Below are 23,301 nucleotides of genomic sequence, written 5' to 3' on the forward strand. Positions count from 1 at the left end.
ATGAAGGATTTATTGTAAAAGTAGCAGAGGAAGATGCTGATAGACTCATTGTTACGACTGCAATTGATTTATCACTGAGTTATTCACCAGTAAAAATTGTTGGAGAGGACACAGATCTGTTGGTTCTATTCATAGCATTAGCACCTACTACTTCAAAAATAGCACCAATGAAACCTAGGAAGGGTGCGAAGAAAACGTGCAGTTGTTCAATGAAGATCTAGATCAGGTATATATTACAATTGCTTCAGATACTCATAACTCAGAACTCAGTAAGGCCCAATTCGGTTTTTACGTTACATATTACGGAGAAGATATCACGATCTCTGCCAAAATGTCAAACAATAACAAGTCAGTTTTGAAAGAGGTTTGTGAACCAAATGTGAGCGTCTATGGGCCCTCGACTTTAAAGCGTATTTGGAAGAATATGCCATGATTCCGTGAAAAAAAACTGTTGGAAGAGTAATCTAAAAAATGAAAAAGTAATTTTTGGTAATTTGCGTTGCGTAGAATGCAAGCGCAAACAAGCTTGTGAGTTGCTTTTTACTCATAAAACAAATTTGCCAGGCACAACATTTGTTTAGACAAATTTGTTTTACATGTAAAAAGTTACTGACAAGCTAGTTTCCGTCTGGATTAGACGCAGTGGTATTTTACAAAAAAACTCTTATTTTTTAGATTTCTATTTCAATGGCGAATTTTTTCAAGAATGAACCCGCAATGAAGATATAGACATTATCGTGATTATGGCTTTAGAAGAATACTTCGTATATATTAAAAATTTAGTATATAATAATTTTAATGTTAATTAAATGTACAGGGTGGGTCAAATTGGGCGCTTTTAAAGGGAAACACCCCTTTCTATAGGAGATAGACGAAAACTAATATCGGTGTCTGGAGCTCAATTTTGATCAAAAACATGATGGTGATATTGGTGATATCGATATCTGTTACCGTTTCGGAGTTACGGGGTGTTTTTTAAAAATGTATATTTTTAACAAATTGCTCTATTTTTTTGCTATGGCAAATTTTGTATTTCTATGAAAACATTTCGAAGGCACCTTTTTACGTAGAATTTAATGGTTTAAGTATAATTGTTTTAAAATTAATAATTTAAGAGTTATCAACAGAAAAATTGATTTTTTATTTGGGACACCCTGTATATTTTCAATTAACTGAAAAGGACTTAAAATTACCTTTCTAAAAATATAGCACACTTGATATATTGGTATAATCCCCTTCCAAATACAGAATTTTTAAAAGCTCGCCACTTTTAACTAGTATAGGCTTTGGACCCCTTATTGATGACATACCCCTAATGAAACTCGAAAACATATTTTTCCAGCAATACGAGGCACGGCCTCAGAATGCTGAAGTTGTCAGCAACTTTTTGCAGCCAATTTCGAGAATAATTGAATAGCTAACCAAGATCCCAGATGTCTGCCGTCGAAGCCGCCGGACTTGGTGTATGAATCTAATCCTATGGACATCTTTGCGGAAGAATAAAAGTCCTAATTTTTAAATTGCCCGTATAATCTAGACAAGAATTAGAAATGCTTAGCAGTTATGAGACGGTATCTTTTACCCCCATTGAGTTAATGAATTCCGCGAGAAATGTTCAAAAACAGCCCCGTCTGTCCTTAACAGAAAACGGTCGATATGCCGAACACCTGTAGCAAAATCTCATGTCTTCGTTTGCTATTTATTTTTATTGTTACTAGATATAGTTTAAATGTGTTGATGTTGGTTAAATACAGTTCAAATTGTTATAAAATTCTGCATCTCTCATTGCAAATATTATCTATTTTCGTTTTAATTGATGCTCACAGCTAGAATTTTTTACATTACAGCCGGCGCCGTTCAAAGCCTACTTATTTAAAGTGGACGAATTTTTATAAACTCTATATTTCGAAGAGGAATCGAGCAAAATATCAAGTGTGCTATATTTTTGGAAATGTTATTGTAAATTCTTTACAATAAATTAAAAATATACAGGGTGTCCTATATAAAAAATTAAATTTTCTGTTGATAACTCTTAAATTATTAACTTTAAAAAAATTATACTGAAACCATTAAATTCTACGTAAAAAAGTGCTTTGGAAATGTTTTTATAAAAATACAAAATTTTTTATAGCAAAAAAGTTACCGCGATTTGTTAAAAATGCACATTTTTAACTCCGAAACGGTAACAGATATCAATATGCGGTTTTCACCATCATGTTTTTGACAAAAATTGAGCTCCAGCTTCCGATATTAGTTTTCGTCTATCTCCTATAGAAAAGGGTGTTGCCCTTTAAAAGCGTCGAATTTGACCCACCCTGTACATGTATTGTGTATTAGTTTAATTCAGAATACCACTTCTTAAGTAATTTTATGGAGGGTTGGACGGGACGCGAAAATTTTCATTTCCTATAGACTAAAATGGTAATTTGATGCTCTGCAAGTTTCATTGTATGGTTTATTATTTAGAATGATCATTTCTGTGTGACGAACGTTTGAATGTCACTTTAATGCGTATATCAGCGAAGTTGGTAAATAACACCATTCTTCATCTTTTGATTTCTGTCATACTACTGGACCGAATTGAACGAATTGACACTCATTATACGCAGAATTTAATGGTCTTTTTGTAATAATGAAATATTGGCCAGAACGCAACATTTCAGAACTATAGCCGAAAATCTTAAAAAAGTCTTTTGGTCCTCCTGAGTCGAGCGGCGGTCGAGCAGCCGTGCAAAACTAGGAACTTATCTTTCATGTCAACTGAATATATCAAAACCATAATTAGCTTTCCAAGACCTTTTTCCAAGTGGTCCCTATAATAGATCTTTAGTCAAAGCTGAGTATTTTTTAAATGAGAAAAATTAAAATATATATAAAAATAAAAAACTCGTTAACATTATAAAAATATAAAATAGCGAATTAAAATATACAAATTTAAAAGCAATATAATTAAATAATAAAGCTAGACAAGTCATAAAATAAATAAAACGGAAATAAAATGTCAAATTGTGAAGTTGTACAATGTAAAAGATAGCGAGGAGAAGTAATAAAAATGTTAAAATTAAACAGACTGGTTTATTCATTGTTTAAAAAATACAGCCCAAAATCACATGACATCAAACTTTGAAAAAGGGAATAAAATGTTTATCTGAAGTTAGTTGGAATATACTGGGTGTAGGCACTGTCTTTGTCGGCGCCTTTGGCGAAATCGTCGGGACAAAGGAATTAAGAGTCTCAGTACTTCCAATTGACTTCGGAAATACTAAATAAAAAAGACCTTAATGTAAAAGCAGTTAACATATACAACAAAGTAAAAATTAAAAAAAAATTAAATAAACTATAGAATAAACAAGAAACGATATTAAAAAACCTGTCAATATTCCTGACTGTTGAGTCTGTTGATTCAAGACTTGTGGAAATCTACAAAAATATTTCTTAAAATGTTTTTATGTTTCTATTTATAAGTTTTTTGTATTTGGCTTTCCAGGAATGACTATGGTATAAATGCACACTCATTTTTAGGTTTTCTAGGAAAACAATTGTAGTTTTTTTCGCCACTGGAAGAGAGTGTAGAAAATATAAATGTATTATTTGTGCCTAACCGATAAAATATAATTAACGTTTCAAAATTTTTGATTTTCTACAATATATTATACCCCAGTCAAAATAGACAAAAAAAGGGGATTAAATAACAAGAATTCGCATAGAGCTGAAAATTGGTACAGGTCTTAAATACACTATTATAAATGATATCTGAAAAATCCCCACCCCTCCCACTTCTTTTAGACCACGGGATAACTCTCTATCAAACGGTATCGAAAAATATTTAGACGTATCTTTCTCCACTTGAAAAGTCGAATTTTCAGAAATCATTAACCTATACCTACGTTTTCTAATTAATTTATCAACTAGTGAAGGAGAATATCCATTACACTCAGCTACATTCCTAATGTAATCTCTTTCTATTTCATATCTTTTGTTGGAAAGTCGGAAACTAAGTAATCTATGACCTAAGAAATTTAAACTAGCCATTTTATGTTCAACACTATGATGTGATTCCTTAGGAATATATCTGCGTGTGATCGTATTTTTCCTGTAGATATCATATTCCAGGCAATTATTAGCATTTCTAATAACTAATACATCTAGAGATGGTAATCTGTCGTTGTTCTCAATTTCATGCGTAAATTTAATGGAAGGAAAACGATTATTTAACTTAGAAATAAAATTATCTATGATGTCCGAATGCGTGTCAAAAACAGCAAAAATATCATCCACATACCTAAACCATACTCTTGGAAAATACTCAAATTGATTTTTAGCCTCCACTTCAAACCTGCTCATGAATAAATTAGCCAAAAATGGAGACAATGGATTACCCATTGCTGTACCTTCCCGCTGTTCAAAAAAGTTGTTATTAAATTGAAAACAATTTTGTTTCATACATAACGATGTAAGCTCAATATATTCAGTCACAGTTTTGTTGTCGAGACCATTTGCGTTCAGTAATTCCTTCAAGTAGCCTAAAGTATGTGGAATTGGAACACTTGGGAACAACGAAGATACATCAAAGGAGATCAAAATTTCACCTTTATTCAATGTTATATATTTAATTTTGTTAATGAATTCAATATTATTTTTAACTGAGAAGGAAGGTTCATGATCAGGTAAATCTTGGAACTCCCTTGATAACCATTTTGCCAAATTATAAGTCCGAGAACCTACAGCCGAAACAATTGGGCGCATAAAGTTCTCCGGTTTATGAATTTTTGGCAAAGCATACAATTTTGGTAATGAGGGATTGGATACTTGCAATTTCCTCTTTAAAGAAATATCAATAAGGGTGTTACATTCTTTTAGAGATTTTTTTAACGTCTGCTACCATCTTAGACAAAGGATTATTTTTCAAATTTATGTAAGGGCCATTATCGATTAAGTTGTTAACCTTATCGTAATAGTCTTTTTTATCTAATATAACAACCTTATTTCCCTTATCAGCTTTTAGGTAGAAACAATCTTTGTTATTGACAATATTGTGTGTGCTCCTTGTTAGATTTTAATCATTTATTTGAAACGATATTTTTTGATAACTGATTTCTACAAACCTCTCTTGTAAATACTTTAGAAGCCTCGGGCAAGTGCTGAATAGCAGTTTCAACACCAACGACGATTTCCTCCAAAGCGCTACCAGAGTTGGGCAATGCAAACTTTATACATTTGTTTAATAAACTGAGCTCTTGTTTATCAAAAGTCTGCGAAGAAATATTCTCTACTATGTTTGTCTCTTTGGAAAACATGTTTGTTTTTAGAGCTTTTTAATTTTTTAAACTTACTATTCAAAATGGACATTTTCTTAACGAATTTTGAATTGATAACCACAAACATATTTCTCTGAAAGAGACACCAACATTCATACTCTACATTAGTTAGCTAAGAAAGCTTATAAGTAAGTTTTTTGTAAAGTCCATAGGCTTCAATTTCAAGCATACTTCGTTTACTATACAGAAATTTGATTTCTAAATCAAGCCATTTTTGTTTTGCAATTTTCTCTACCTTATCACTAACGTTACTTCTGAATTGGCTTTGCATGATTTAAGAAACCAAATATCTGCTCCTAATAACCTAATTTTAGTACTAAACTTACGATAAAGATTCAGTTCCGTTGACCGTGAAGCTATCGAAGATTACAGTTGAGGGTTGGAACCTTTGGTGTTACACAGCAAAATAAAAACACTAAATCACAATAAATGTAAAGATAGTATGAACAGAGACAACGGTCCAATTCCTTCAAGTTCTTTGTTCCTACTACTCTAGTGACGGAAATCTAACTGTTACGCTCAGTGGGCTCTGACTCGGTTGGCTAGATTTTGCGACGCCCACTCTGTGCCCACTGGGCGAGTATATAAACGCTCAACTTGTAGATTGAACTTTAGTTTATAATCATCTGCTGATGATGCTAACATGGTTAGCGAAACGCGCGTCCAGTGTAAAAGTAAAAGTGTTTTGGTGTATTGTGGTGATTTAGTGTTTTTATTTTGCTGTGTAACACCAAAGGTTCCAACCCTCAACTGCAATAAATATTGTAGACCATTAAATTTTCTACAATAATGGTTCTTATACTTTTTTCTTACGAACCATATATGACGATTTCAAATGTTGAAAAACTCGTATTTTTCATAATATGCACACATTTCCGCACCACTTGTGAGGTAGTGTACTTGGCGCGTTTTTTTTAACTTGGTTTCCCTTGTAGGCCTAGTCCACGATCTATTGTGGTTAAGTTTTATTACACATTATACTATTAATTTTAAAAAACGGTGCTCTTGGTAATGATTATAGTCGAACGGATTATTGTTGATTTTGGGAGAATTTTAATCTGAGTGGTAATCTTCAAATGATACTTCAACAGTATGTCTGCACAGGCGTATTCAAAAAGATTTACTCTTCTCCACAAGTCATCATCACAAGTGGAATTCGCTTGCTTCTTGCTATATATGGTGCTCCAAAAAAATTGATTCTATAGACAAGTATAGATATTTAAGTTTTGTTAAAAATACTCCGAACAATAAAATGGTACAACTTTCTTGCCTTCCTCCAACGTTTGCTTCTGCCTGTCAACACTTATATCGTGTATACTATCAAGTTCAATTGTGGCTGGGTAATCAACTGAACCCAGAAGATCGGGGTTGGAAATTTATAGATAATACTTTGGAGCTGATTGAAACTTTACTTCCACCTGCTCTAGAAAAACTACTTAACACAATTTTTTGCCATTGCCAAAAGGGTTGTAGCGCAAACTGTGATTTGTAAAAGAGTCATTACTGTTGAAGTATCATTTGAAGATTACCACTCAGATTAAAATTCTCCCAAAATCAACAATAATCCGTTCGACTATAATCATTACCTAGAGCACCGTTTTTTAAAATTAATAGTATATGCGTAATAAAACTTAACCACAATAGATCGTGGACTAGGCCTACAGGGGAAACCACGTTAAAAAAAACAACGCGCCAAGTACACTACCTCACAGGTGGTGCGGAAATGTGTGCATATTATGAAAAATATGAGTTTTTCAAATTTTGAAATCGCCATATCTCAGGAATGGTGGTTCGTAACAAAAAAAGTATAATAACCATTATTGTAGAAAATTTAATTGTCTACAATATTTGTTTATGGTACTTTTGCGATAGCTCTTACCGTTTAGGAGAAAAAGAGCAAATAACATATTTTTGACTTTTGACCTTGAATATTTTTTTTAGCAGACGTGGGAGGGGTGGGGTTTTTTCAGATACCATTTATAATAGTGTATTTAAGACCTGTACCAATTTTCAGCTCTATGCGAATTATTGTTAATTGAAATGTCTATTTTGACTGGGGTATTAGCTAATTTCCATTTGGATTCAATGCAGTGGTGTTTAGAGAAGTAGCCTTTTTATTTTGTACCTTCCAGCAGTGGCGGCTTGTCAGGGTAGGCTAGGTAGGCTAGGTAGGTGGCGCCTACCATACAATTTTGTCAGAATTTAAGCGGTTTATTACATTACATCATTTACTGTTAATGTTGCCAATACATAAAGATAGTGTATTATAGCGTTTAGTAATATTGTAGCGTTTTTTATAAACATTACCACTGCGAACGGCAGCTTTTCATCGGAGAGCAGTCGTGGGTAAGGTATTTCACTAGAGAGAAAACTAATCAATAACAATAAACAAAAAAATACAGCTATTGGGCGCCAGGCATGTACAGAGAAAGAAAACACAGTTGTATATTACTTAAAACTAATGACTATATTTATTCAAGACGGACTGTGATGGTAAATAGCATTGTACAATTTTAATAATTGTTATAGTGGTTATATGTCAACGAAAGTGGCGTTAAGAGTTGTACTAAATATCTATGAAAATAATACCATTACAATACGTAATGTAATGAAACCTAAGATCTCTAATCATATTTTAAATATTAAATCGACATGAATGTTCTTAACAATCTAACCACTAAACTTAGTCTGTACGATATTACTTAAGAGATGTATATTATTGTTTATGACTGAAAATGTTTTAGATGTTAAATGTAAAACTAGAAGTTAAATCTACACTTAGCTGTTCTTTATGTAACCTTGCTTCAAACAGTAGCAGCGTGAGGTGGTCTCGCATCTCTGTACTCGGCCATCTAATACAACAAAAGGGGGCCAGAGTGAGGACACCATGAATTGATGCAGCCGTAACTACTGACTAGACTGAGAAATGGGAACGAAGCAGCATGGGGATTACGCTGTATCCATACTGTAGCAATATGGGAACACTACCCGTACCTTGGAACACTACTAGGACCTTGGATATTGTCCGTACCTTGTAAATAGTCCGTACCTTGGACCCTAAAAATATGAAACTCTTAACCAAACAAGGTCTAATAAACAAAACAAACCTACCTCGAATTACTTCCGAGGGCTCAATAATAAACAAAGAAACTGTCCTTTCTTCCATGTAACATTCTGGAGGACAAAAGCAAAAGAACACCAATGTGCCAGCAAAATACAAATACGAGTTAAGGTGGGTCAATCCAAAAGTCTACCCTAAAAATATTCAATAATAATAATGAATCTAATAAAGATAATATCTCATCTTTACCTGTTGCTTCGAAATGGCAGCTGATTCAGATTTTGCAGCAAGATTTAAATTGCCGTTTCTAAAAGCAGGATTTGCAACCGTGGCCAAAAACAAAGTGAGGTCTCTGGTGAGGTTAAGCACGGAGAGAGTTGACAGAAGCGATGTTGACAGCGCCTCCTCAGAGCGATAACAGGGTTGTGTCAAACGATTACAGGGTTGTGGACTAGAGAACGTAAAAATTCGTCAAATAAGTTATCCGGCCGGAACGATAGGGAATCCGGTGATGATACGCCAGACATCATATATCATAAACAAAGATATGTAACGAACTAAAAACGTTACACCGCCCTCTTCCGAAAAGAAAAGAAATGGACCTGTAAAGTACACTTTCTTTTTCACAAATCTGAGGATAGTAAAAAAATTAAAAGAAGAAAACTACGTCGTAAATTTCAGAATAGACGAAACCCATTTGAAAATTGATCAGGTTCTCAAAAAGGAAGCGGCAAACCAAAAAAAAAACGAAAAGTACCAGTAAGGAATATATGATGCAGGAGATCATAAAAAACTGAAGGTGTAAAATTACTAAAGTCGCTGGTCACTGGATACTCCGTAAAGTACAGAGATACTCGACCACTGTTCACTAAAATAAAATAATATGGAGGTACATCAGCTAGTATGGTACGCAAGATTAATAAATACTGCTATAGTTAGGTGTTTTATAACGATATAGGTGTAAATTATCGATAACTCAGGCTAGACAAGTGTAGACTCCAAAATACGCTATGTTCTCAAACAACGCGACTCAACAAAAATTAAAGAGAACGTCGATCCATTCATGGTATCGATACGTCTCGATTTATAATCTTGGTGATAGTTCCTGAAACCAACATTCTAGTACATGCCAAATCAACTACGCCAGAGAAGGAACAATACGCAACTAGAGCAGCTAGAGGTATATGACGGCCGGAATCCTAAAACCAAAACAACCAAACAAATTTACTGTGTTAGTACAAACCTTCTCTCAAACGGAATGGACAATACCAACAACGCCAGACAAGGAATTATATGGAACTAGAGCAGTTAAAAGTTGACGACGGTCGGTACTATAAGACCAAAACAACCAGACAAATATACTGTTCCAGCTCAAACCTTCTCTCAGACGGAATGTATCATACTAACAACGTCAGACAAGGAATTACAGACTAGAACAACAGAGGCTAAAGAAGGTTACCCGAACCTAAACACCTCAACAGAATTCACACTAGCTCAACCCTTCTCTCCAACGCAGTGACTGGAACCAACAACAACAAAAACCAGAGATAATCACCAAGAGACAGAACTGTAAAAAAAGATAAAAATGAAATGAATATGAAAAAAATACCCTACATCTGTCAGCATGAAGGGATGCACTGTAGTGTACATCAAATAAAATGGGATAAATAGAGCATATCTATAACGATACCCCAAAATGACTCTAAATACAAAAAAATACAAGGAAAAACCTTCTGAGCACTATCTCAGAAAGCGAAGAAAACAAAACCTACTCATCGCCTAGGATAGTCGACGGAAGGTCAACGCCCTGTCGAGCAAATGGCGACGGAACCCAAACCAGGTATCTTGAATCAAAATCAAATCAATATAATAAATAAACCAATGAATATAAGTTTTACTATCAAAGTAAAACTTACTAAATAGATACTACTATAAAAGTAATACTATATACGTAATATGTGAATAAGGTGTACGGAAAGAATTTCCGACACTCTCGATGTTCTGAGACATCACATACTACGGTGGCATTTGACGGACTCTTACCGTCACGAGGAACCCGTACATGGCTATTCTTTCCTGTTGAGCATGCACTTCACCAGTAGCACACTCAACTCGCCCACCATGTAGAGCGGATATAGGCCACAAGGCCACAAACCACGACCATAGGCTAGGTAATAGCCATAGATCGAAACTAAAAAACAAATATCAAAATGACAATCAAACAAACTCAAAGACTTACAGAAAACAGTAAAGTCAAAAATCACAAAATGTCATACACGACATTGTTCAAAGTCAGACTCAAAAAAAATACAACTGCTAAACGCAAGTAAACTGTAGGGCTAAATGAAACTAAAGAGCTAAACTAAACTATACATAAGGGACTAAAATGACGAAATTGTCTCTATGACAACTCATCAGGCAAAAAACAAACTAACAACTATCGCACTGACAGTTATTCTAAACCAAAATATTGGTGTAATTGCTCGCGAAACAACACACCGGGACTAAAAACCAGAAAAAGCTAACAAAACAGAGCAATCATCATCTCGCCATGCACGCCACTAAGAAACTCAATGCATCTGCAGATTCCATACAGACACTGCCAAAATTCACTCAAAAAAAAAACTAAACTTGATATAGATGTCACCAAGACAAAAATATCTCACGATACAAAAAGATCTGAATCTGACACAAGTGTCATCAAAAAAATATATCTCCAAGTAAAGAGAGAAAACTAGAACTCCAACTGAACTCAAACTATTGACGCGTTTTGACACAGATATAGTTCTTCGGAAACATTGCATTGGCTATCAGATCTAGTAAAAACTATTAAAACTAGGCAGCAGAATTCGAAAACAGAGATGTCAAACGTCAATCCTCCATAAACTTGAGCCACAAGCGCTAAATCGCTCAAATAACACAAAAACAATCATCATGTCAAATGATGACAACACGTTAATGATCTTGGACGTCTCCAAAAAAATCATTAACAACCAAAATGTTCACAGTAGCCTCCTGCTAACTGTAAACCATAAATACGACAAATGCTCCCGCATGTGTCGTCTGCAACACTGCAAAAAATTTAATGTCCTGACATTAAATTACTAAACGGTAAATGTCTGTTTATGAAAAGTTATTCGGCAACAATCATAACAGAACAAGTACCAAACATTCCTTTGACACGTACATAGACAGCTGTCAAAAGAAAACAAAACGATACCTCACGTATCAAATATGACAAGTCACCCTCGTCATACACTCAAAAAAACTCAAAGGATACACTTCCTGTATCAACACTGAAGGTTCAGATGATGAAACATAGTAAATGCGATACTAAATAAAAAAATTGGCATAAAAAAAACATTCGCATAGAAACCTTAAGGTAAACTAAACAATAGATGAGATGTGATTAACCCTAACGTACTTCTATAAGCAAAAAAATAACCCTAAATGTCAGTTTAGCAGCTCGCCCTAACAATTATCGATAATCACAAAAACTTGTAAAATTAATTGCAATCAATTAATCAACACAAACAAAATCAAAATGGTCAAGTTGTGACCACCCAGTATAGTAAAATTATCAAAATAATCTCAACTAAGTATAACGTTCAAAATTTATACGAAATTTAAAACACCTAGAGATATAAAAAAAATCAAAGTCGAAAATTTAATGCTTGTCCTCCCTGTATAGGGAAAATACAAACCAAAATGTCTGTATATATAAAGTTTCAAACTTTATGAAATGTCAAACACCTTGAAATTAAAAAAAATTCAAAGTCACAAAAAGGTATTGACCACCCTGTATAAGGAAGTCCCAACAATAGATAAACTTTCATGTGCATCTACCAAGAAAAAAAAATTTAAACTATTAAAAATTTTAACCCCAAAAAAAAATTCAGGTCCAAGCATTAAATCTTGACCGCCCTGTATACCAGGTTCAAAAATATATCAAAATATCAAAAATATCAAAACACACAGCTGATATATCTCCGTTATATGAAATTGTCTAAATTCTATAGACCCAAATAATAATAATTAGAAATATCAAAAATAAGAAAGAGAATAAAAATTTCAGTCTTAAATCGTAACAAGAAAAACTACAACTGTTTCCTCCTCTGTATCATGCCAAAAAAGATTAAACTACAAAAATTAATGTAAGAAAATTAATCAGGAAAACTGTCAGACTCCAGTGAAATACATTACGAGTAAAAAATACAAAACAGACTAAATAATATAGAGTGTCGAATTAAGGGCTGTTTTTATTTTCTCGAGGCCCCACGCCTATGGGTGCCAAATAATGTGTAGCGTTTTACTTACCTCGAATTACTTTCGAGGGCTCAATAATAAACAAAGAAACTCTCCTTTCTTCCATGTAACATTCTGAAGGACAAAAGCAAAAGAACACCAATGTGCCAGCAAAACACAAATACGAGTTAAGGTGGGTCGATCCAAAACTCTACCCTAAAAATATTCAATAATAATAACGAATCTAATAAAGATAATATCTCATCTTTACCTGTTGCTTCGAAATGGCAGCTGATTCAGATTTTCAATTCAAATATAAATATGGAAGGAAGAGTCAATATTTTTAATTCTTTAAAAAAGTCCCGGCAATGAGTTCTGCTGTTTAGTCCCAGTGCATATCGAACAGCTCTCTTCTGGAGCTTGAAAATGCGGTCAAATTGAGTCGCACAACCCGTACCCCAGAATGGAAGGGCATACCTGAGGTGCGACTCAAAAAGTGCATAATAAACAGTTCTGGCCACTGACAAGTTAAGCTCCTTAGAAACAGACCTTAATGCAAAACAGGCAGAGGTCAATTTTTTCGACAAAGCTTCGATATGTATGTCCCATTTCAGAGAATTGTCCACAACAAGCCCTAAAAATTTTACAGATTTTACGGCGTCAGTGGTGGTGTTGTTAAGTACAAGCGGCTGCAACGAGTTTTTATACGACAAAGCTTTAGTTTAAGAAATGTTGAGACTCAGGAGGTTTGAATCGTACCAAGATTTAATGGTGATTAAGTCATTTGATATAATCCTATGAAGTGCCGTGATGTCCTTGTTGCTCCAAGTGAAGCTAGTGTCGTCCGCAAAAAGACATATTTTGCCACTGATCTTTATTTTAGCAATGTCGTTAATAAAAAGAAGAAACAAAATGGGGCCTAGTACTGAGCCTTGTGGTACTCCACATTCTATTGACTTGCTAGAAGACAACGTGGTATCCACCCTCACAAGTTGACTTCTGTTGCTCAGATACGACGTAAACCATTCGAGAGATGATCCCCTGAACCCATAGTGCTGCAGTTTATTAATTAGGATCTTATGATTTACACAATCGAACGCCTTAGAAAAATCACAGAAAATTGTTGCTGTAGAATGATGGTTGTTTAGGCTGGAGTAAACTTTATTAAGAAAGGAAAACTTAGCATCATTTGTGGACTTGTTGCTTAGAAATCCAAATTGATATTTAGTAAGTATTTTGTACTTAAACAGAAAAGATACCAGCCTTCTTTTAACCAACCTTTCTATGATCTTAGATAGCGTTGGAAGGAGTGCAATTGGCGATAGTTAGAAGTTTCATCTTTGTCTTCTCCTTTATGCAGAGGAATGATTATTGCCGTCTTAAGACATTTTGGAAAAATACCATTTTGGAACGACATGTTTATCAAAGTTGTTAGGTGATTCAGAGTGCTTTCTGGCAGATTCGAAAACATTTTTAAAGTTAGCCCGTCGGTCCCAGAAGAGGATTTATTATTGATGGTATTAATTGTACTGCGAAGCTCTTCTAAAACTACGGGCGAAAAAAAGAAATTGTGTAAGTTTACATTATCATTAGAGAGATAAGAAAGTGGATCATGAGAAGGACATATGGTATTAGTTAAGTTTTTCGCTACATTTACAAAGTAATCGTTAAGGTTCTCAGGTGAGGTAGAGATATTGCTAGACGAAGAAAAGCTTTGTTTCTCAATTCATTCACAATAGACCATGTTTCTTTAGCAACATTACCAAAATTGACTATTCTCCTATTATAATAAAGGTCCTTAGCGGCTCTTATAGTCTTATGATAAATTTTTCTGTATAGTTACGTAATTGTGGAAGAAGACACTGCCTGAGAATTTTTTTAAGTGAGATAATGAACGCATGTTTTTAGAAGACATGCGTAGACCTTTAGTGGTCCAAGGTTTATTATGTTTGTTTTTGATAGGCCTAAAAGGAAAGGATTTGAACGCTAGTCTGGTTAGTGTTTTTACGAAAATAGAAAATTCGGTGTCGACATCATAAGAGCTAGTATCCCAGTTGGTTGTTTTACATAAGTGGCTGAACTTTTGAGCATTCTTTTCTGAAAAAATACGGCATAATTTACGAGGGGCATTTTTGATTTTGGGCTTTATCGAAAATTCAGTTAAAACTACAGAAAAGTATTATTAAAAATATTACAGAAAAGTCTCAGTGTGCTATTTCAATTTGATATGTTAAAAGGGGCGAAGTCAAATAACTTCTCTGCGAATTTTATTAATATATTAAATTTATTGCGAATATTAAATATCATTGTTACACATTTAGAAATAAGGTTTGCAGATATATATCAATTATTTTTATTTATCACTTGCCGATTCACAGAAATTTAAAGAATCCAATAAAAAATTTATAACGCATTTAATATCTGATATAACAAAATTTTACCGCAATGATTTTTACCAACATAAATTAATGAGTAAATTGTAAATATTAACAATATGTATAATAGTTGCGATTATAAAATAATTTATAACGAGAATAATCTTGCAAAAGTAGCTTTAGTACACTACAACGCCCTTAGTAGAAGCTTTGAAACTGTTTCTTTTGATTGTTATCACATTATTTATAAGTACTTGGGTTGAGAGACATTGTTCATGTTTGAAATGGATTAAAAATTACTGTAGAAATTCAATGAAAAATAAACGTTTTTCGTCACTTGTCTTACTTTTAATCTAAATGCATTTTGTCCATTATTTAAGATTTTCAACCACAGGTGGCATTGCAAACTACATACACAGAGTTACAATATGATACGACGTGTTAAATACATTTTATCCCATTTGAATTAAATGATGAAAATAATTTAAACTTTCTATGTGCTGTATGTCCATTGGCAATAGACAAACAAACAAAAGTACGTCCTTGTGTCCTTGTTTAACTGCTGTTTGTTTGTCATTGCCAAATGAAGATTTTTTTTTGTAAATCTTCTCTATTTTTTGAATAATACTACATAAAATAAAGAATGGAACTATGACTGAGGACCATCTAGTTGGTGATACGGACCGTAGTAGCAGCAAAATAAAGAAAAATTTCACGTTTAAAGGACAGTCAACGGGTTTTTATTTTTTTTTTCAGATATATCATCAAGATTCGATCAGATTTTTCACATATAGCTGTACTATTTAATTTTTTTATCCATTTTTCAAGAATTCTAGTTTTTTGGTAAGTTTTATGCAAAAGCGTGGTATTTTTCTTTGTCAAAATTCGAAAAAATGGATAAAATGCATCTAAAAAGTCTCCTCCTCAATTATTCTTTTTTTTTGTTAGTCTCGAAATATACAATATGTATAAGAGAATCTGTTTTTCTTTGTAGATTTAATTGTCTATACCAGGTGCGTCTCAAAAGTGGCTAACCCCCCCTATAACTTTTTATTTTTTCAGATAAAAAAACGATATTTGGTATGTTAGTAGATGACATAAATTAGGATTGATTGGACGTATTCAATTGTTTTTGGTCACTTCCTGTTTCACTGGAAATGACTACAATTTTTGATTTTTAAAGGGTGCCATTTTTTTCACTTTATTCGATAGAAAATGACATTCTGAATAGAATGACATATTATATGTCAACTTTCGCCATTCTCGCTTAAAACAAAAATGAATTTTAAAATTTAATCTAGAGTGCCATGGTTATGTTAAAAACGCTTATTCTCAATCAAGGAGTCTTGGAAAAATAGATTTGATTGTTTAATGTTTTTCTTCCCCTGGTCAGTTAGAAAATGATCAAATCGTATTTTTAATCATATATCAATTTTTTTAAATGGAACGAGGGTGGCTCATTAGCATATTTGGAAAAAGCATTTTTTACGAATAATTTGGTACCACACACTTGATATTTCGAGTCAAATTTTCGTTACGAACCGCAAGTTATAATTTCAAATAAAACATATGCGAAAATGTAAAAGGTTGATATATGATATGTCATTCTATTCAGTGTCATTTTCTATCGAATAAAGTAAAAAATACCGAGCGTGTCATTTAAAAAACAAAAGTTGTAGTCATTTCCGGTGAAACCGGAAGTGATTGAAAACAATTGAATATGTTAATCAATCCTAATTTATGTCATATACGAACATACCAGATCTCGTTTTTTAACTGTAAAAATAAAAAAGTTATAGGGGTGAGCCACTTTTGAGACGCACCCGGCCAATTTTTAAGTTAACGTAAATCAATAAAAATAAAATAAAATCCTATGATATACTGCATGGTACTATTATGTACCTTATTTATATATAATAATAGCTTCCGTATATAGCGTTTAACGCCTTGGGAGTAGCAAGGTACAGCTTGCCATACTAGAGCCGTTCGGTATACAAGGAAGGTAATGTGGCTTCTACCGCTTCAACCGCCTATTATTACCTCAGGATTGTGAGTCCCAAGTACTCATTTAAGGCTGAGTCGGCCTAGGTACACAAACTATTTTTATTTTAATAAAAATAGTCGGCTGATGAAATGCCGGGTGTGGGAATCGAACCCACTACCTTCGGATTGGTAGACGAGAGCCTGTACCTCTACGCCACCGGGCACCTTACCTTATTTATCAAAGTACTTAAAAATTAGTATCTAAGAAGATAAAAAAACATATACTTGTACATTATGTCAATCATTATGTTATTACGTTGAATGCTGTTATTTTTGCTTTAGTTTTGTCCTAAATATTCTTGAGCTATGTTTTTTACCCAGATATAACATAATTTTATGAACTGGGTTAGGATATTAAGTAAATTTAGGGTGGGGGACAAACAGACGCAACTAAAACTTTTATCGCCACCCGGTCCCACGCATCACGAGCCCCAATACCCCTTTCATCCCCAATGTAGGTATGTATGTATGTATGCATGCATCACGAGCCGCCACTGACTTCCAGTGACGAAAGATTATTTTGAAGAAATTGACCCACCACAAAAGTATATACTTTATATATACAGACATTATTTGATTATATTTTTTTTGGTTCTTAGTATACAACTTTACTTCTGTACTTTCTTACAAATGCAAACTTTTTTCAGGATTTGTTGATTACATTGTCAACGCTTCTTAGGGGTAGTATTTACGAGAGGCTGCGGTGGACTTTTAAACTGTACGACATCAATGGAGATGGATGCATAAGCCGAGGAGAATTATCAGAAATCGTTATTGCGGTCCATGAATTGATGGGACGGCGGGCTCATCAAGTAATGTATTATAATCATTTTTATCATTCCTCCAAAAAATCCTATATGGGTTTTTCGCCACTGCAAAAAAATCTACAAAATAAAATAGTTATTTTATGTAAACACTTCTGCGTTAATCCCAAACGGAAACTACTTGTCAGAAGTTAGGTTTAGTGCGGCGTTACACGGTCCGTTTTTGCAGCATCTCGTTTTGCAGGATGCCGCAGAAACGGATCGTGGCCTCCAATTATACGATCTTGCAAAAACGGATTGCGGGACCTTCGTGCAGCTACTACGCACATTTTGATATTGTGTGGCAGACGCGAAGGAACTATGTCTACGTAAAACCTGGGTTCATCCTTTTAATTCCGAACGCGAAAGAAGAAGAAGATTTGAAAACTTTTATTCTAAAATTCCAAATTCTACTATGGGCTACCTGCCCTTGTCCCAAAGGGCAGGTAGCCCATGAATAAGCTCGATAAATTGGTCCGTATCAAACATATTTTGCTTTTCGCGATCAAAGCGGCATACCGCAGAAACGTACCTTGCTACAGTTTACATTCAACTGACTGTGTCGTCACCAAGATTCCCGCATCCCGTAATCCTGCATTGCTGCAGCATGTCGCCGCATATCCCGCAAGAATGGATGGTGTTACATCTGCTATGCCATCTCATGCGATATTGCCATACCGCAAAACGGGATCCGCAGTGCGGAACCTGCAAAAACGGACCGTGTAGCGCCGCACTTAAAGAGAAATTTGCCTAACGAACAAAAAAATGCTTAACCTTTCGGAAAGTATATCTCTTTCCGTCGTCGGAAAACGGCTTTTGTAGACGTATCTGTTTAAAAAAAAATAAAGTGTTCTCGAATAGTTGAATTTAAATATTTTTATATAGTTTTTTTCTTTATTCTTTGTATTTTTTTTTTGCTTCCGACGACGGAAAGAGATAAACTTTCCGAAACGTTAAGCATTTTCTTGTTCGTTAGGCAAATTTGTATATCTTTAAACCTAACTTCTGATAAGTAGTTTCCGTTTGGGATTAACGCAGAAGTGTTTACATAGAATAAGTATTTTATTTTGTAGATTTTCTTGCAGTGGCAAAAAACCCATATAGGATTTTTTGGAGAGACGAATCCGCCACATAGATATTTTTTAATCATTATTAACATATTGCATGAATGAGTAAATACAGAAATGAAATAATTATTGGTGAATGGTTTGATTTATTACAAGAATATCTCTGTTACAAGATAATGTTACGCTATTACAAAATAAACTAACTTATTTAATAACTGCCTATAGTAACAGTAGGAGGGTAACTCAAGTTCACCATTACATATAATGGACTATTTAACAGAAAGTTGTTATGCAGAATCAGAATAATGTATGAGAATATATTTCGCTGAGTGATTTAAGCTTAAATTAGTACATTTCATTAAACAGTCCCACAAATTTTGTTTAGAATTCATTAGAATTAACATTGTGGCCCTTTAAAACCCAAATTCTTCCAATGCGGTGATAGAATATTCAATATATTTATACAGGATGTTCCAATATTTCATGGACATAGAATTACTACGTATTATTGGAATTAAAATAAATTCATTGGACATAATTTACCTCTAAACAAAAGTGATTCGTTTGTCCGCTAGGTGGCGTCAAACTTTAAAAAATTAAAAACATTTTTCAGATATTTTGAGAACCCTTATTCCTGTTTGAATGAGGTTTTGGGTGTCTGTTTTGCTAAGTGCTTTAATATTTGACTTTTACAAAAATAAGGAAAAGTACAGGAAGGGTGAAAACTACTCTCACCCCTACATACATTTTATTATAAATATTTTTCTAACCTAACCTAACTCAACCGACTACCGATTTTTTTTTTCTCGTAAAATGGTCCTAGCATTTACTACATTTTTTGCCCCTTAAAAAAATAATGAGAGATTTACTTTTTGAGGAAAAAAATTATTTATCCAAAGCGGACTTCCAAAAAATGTTTTTTGTCACATCAAGCTATGGAGGCGCATAAAATCTATTATTCACAAATAATTTTGGCAATAGGCTTTTGATGAAAAAAAGATCAATAAATTTTAAATTAATTATCGTTCTGGTTTATTTTTCATTGATGCCCTCTAACGGACAACCGAAGCACTTTTATATAAAGATAAATTATTGCACAAATTTTGAATCAAAATAAATTAATTTTGCACAGATTATGTGCAAAAAATTTATTTTGATTCAAAAAATACGTAATTGTTCTATGTCCACGGAATATTGGGATACCCTGTATACTTTTTTTATTTTAAGTTATTTTAAATCTCACCTAACAATTATTTAATTGTTATTCATATTGTGTAAACTGTTATACAAATTTTAAGCTTGTATTGCGTGGTTGGACACTTTTGTAAAAGGCCACATGAATTTTAAAGAATTACTTTAAAAATGATTTAAAGATAATAAATTTATTTATTTAGGAGGGGTATTAAGTAAAAACTCAATAAATCCCTAGTGTGATTAATATAAATACTTCAACAAGCGTCTGCAATATTTACCACTATAAAATCTAATACGTCGCAGTTGTTAATAATTATTTTAACATTCTCTAAAACTTCTTTATCAACTATGCAAAAGTATAGTTACCTAATTTTCTAAAGTAGTTTAGAAATCAGAAATATAGATGTTTTTTACACAACTCGTTAATTAAAAATAGGCATGTTTCATGTTTTTCAATTTCCACGTAATTATGCAGATTTCAACCTAATTATTGCTTGCTACTTAGCCTTTTTTATATATAACTTAATACTATGACAAAAAATGGGGTAAAAGTTTGAATTTCACACTTACGCGCGCTGCGATGACGTATGTAGCCCTAGCCAATATGATTGGCTGGTTTTTGGTCTCGAAATAAACTTGGTGAATTTTATGATGTTGGCAGCATTGCTGTTTATTCAATGTCAAAATGACATTGTTTACAATTGTTTATTTTTGATTTTAAATTAAATTTGCATTTAAATTTTTTCAATAATGCTAAAAAATGAATTGTTCTATTGTTGGATAACATTTATCAGTAACTAAGAAAAAAGATGGAAAATTTGTTAAATCATTAATGGCCTGTTTTTTACATTTGGAAGAAGGTGGGGAAAAATTAATTTGAAAAAAATGTAATTCCTGATAACTAACATTAATAGTATTTCCGGAAAATCACAGTATTCACAATTATGGCATAAAACAGTTACGCTAAAATCTGATCATGAAAAGTACGCCTATCTGACAAAGAAAAGTTAGAGAGATGAACAAGGCAATTAGAAAAATTCTATTGGTACCAAGAATGTTAATAAATAGGTTAAGTTATTTCAGAAGACTATTAATAAAATACATTGTATAGATAAAATAAGGCTCTAATGCAGTGCCTTTTTACATAAGATCAAGTAAATATTTTATTAAAGTTTTGTTATTAAATGTATTAATATGTGATCAATGTTTAAAATATTATTTTTTAAGAGTGTTATATACATCAGGAAGATTCGAAGGAAACATACATTGTGCATTACATATACATATTTTATTATTTTTAAATTTATTAAATTAAAAGGCAAGTAAATATAAAGTGTTTTAATTACAATATTGTAATAATTTACATTTTGATGGTGATAACTTAGTGATAAGACTTACTGAATATCAGGGCAGTCAATTTACAGTATTAATCCGCTACAAGAATATAAAATATAAATATTATGAGAAGACAAGAATGGCAATAAAAGTTGCTAGAATTTGTTGAAGTTCCTTCATTCACCATCAATCATAGCCGTGGTACCTTTCGTGATTTTATTTGTTATGTATGACATAATGTTTACATACCGAATAAAATTAAAATATAAATAGATAAATAAAAACCTACATATTTAGTTATAATTTAAAAATCACCAGTGTTACCTGCACAGCATAAAAATTTAGTTCCCTCCACTTTCTGTACACTTTTACTATTGCAGTCACATAATTCAGGTGTACTTTTTGTTTGATTGTACAGAAGCCCTCTTTTTATTGAACGTATCCAATCGAACTGTTATCATTATTATTCACTCTATGCTCTATAAATAATGGTTTTATTACTTTTAAATAACTTCTTCAAGAAAAAAAATCTCACCTTGATATTTTAACTTCTTTATATCAGCACTTAAGTATTTTAAATTGTCTATATAAAAACTGTCCACCATATACTCCGTCACCATTCGAAAATGATCCTAAAAAGTTTTTTCATAGTGTTGAGCCATTTAGATATTAAAAGTTACAACCAAAAAAATTTACCGCTGAACTGAAAAGCACGAAGAAAAATAATAACAAAATCCAAAACGGCTGCGCCCGATATGCATGAGCCAGACAATCAGTCATACCAACATATGATATGAAACTTCCCTTTCTACGATCTGAAACGTGATTGGTGAAGGCTATGTACGTCACAACTCATCCGGGAATGTTCAAATTTGAAATTATAATTTAATTTCTAAAATTATATCATGGAATTTTTCCTAATTTCCTATGTATTGTAAGTAATGAAGACTTAATCTATGCAATCAATGATTTATTTGCGAATTTATATTTTTTGGAACATGCCTATTAGTTTAGGATAATTAAATTGTTTTTTAAATAATTTAACATTTATATGGCAATTGATGTCAAGAGAAACCTTTCGGAAGAAAAGTAGTTGATAGTTTTATCACCTTGATGAACAGTTTTTATAATTTTAAGTTTGATCTACTGAGATTTTTATATTATCCGTACATTTGCAATTGAAACTTCTGTTTAACCTAGTGTTAACACTTGTCAATACTAAGATTATGTTTATTTATTTCATAGGTTGAAGAAGATCGTAAAGCACGAGAACAAATCGACCGTGTCTTCCGAAAGTTAGATCTGAACCAAGACGGCGTTATTACTATTGAAGAATTCATGGAATCTTGCCTTAAAGACGAAGTCATCACAAGATCATTGCAAATGTTCGACTGTGTTCTGTGATGTATAATAATTTCAGTGACAAATTATGTAACAATCAAAGATTAAACTTCCACAATTATTGATGGGTCAAGAGATTATTTCATCGTTAGAGTTGTGTTTTTGAAAAGTTAGGAATTTGCGTATAGCATATCCTGTATATGTATTTAATGCAAATTTACAAACATACTGTTGGATACGGTACAGAGACTATTTTTATTTTAAAATATAAATAATATGTTATTGTCAATTATATTTTTTTTTATTTATTTAAGTAATTGTAATTAAAAAAGATAAAAGTACAAAAAAAGTAAAAGTAAAAAAATAAAAGTACATGTGAATTTTTATTAAAAATGTTTTTCTTTGCTTATTTTGCTTTATTGTATAAATAATAGAATTAATGAAACATGAAATGTAATCATAAAAATATAATTATGTAATCATAAATGTAAAATCTGGGTACGTTACTACGGGCTCTGA

At 32.7% G+C, this 23,301-nt stretch overlaps 1 protein-coding gene across 1 annotated transcript in view; it reads left to right on the plus strand.

Moving 5' to 3' along the window:
* LOC115889798 (Kv channel-interacting protein 1) overlaps window positions 1-23,088 on the plus strand; it is a 41,296-nt gene extending 18,208 nt beyond the window's left edge. The window contains exons 5-6 of the mRNA XM_030909877.1: window positions 17,690-17,854; window positions 22,687-23,088. Coding sequence (XP_030765737.1) covers window positions 17,690-17,854; window positions 22,687-22,845 — 324 coding nt within the window. The 3' untranslated portion in view covers window positions 22,846-23,088. The remainder of the gene's footprint in view (window positions 1-17,689; window positions 17,855-22,686) is intronic.
* The last annotated feature ends 213 nt before the right edge of the window (window positions 23,089-23,301 follow it).

Source organism: Sitophilus oryzae, unplaced genomic scaffold (assembly GCF_002938485.1).
Source record: "Sitophilus oryzae breed Bouriz unplaced genomic scaffold, Soryzae_2.0 scaffold_1177_pilon_pilon, whole genome shotgun sequence".
Lineage (NCBI taxonomy): Eukaryota > Metazoa > Arthropoda > Insecta > Coleoptera > Curculionidae > Sitophilus > Sitophilus oryzae.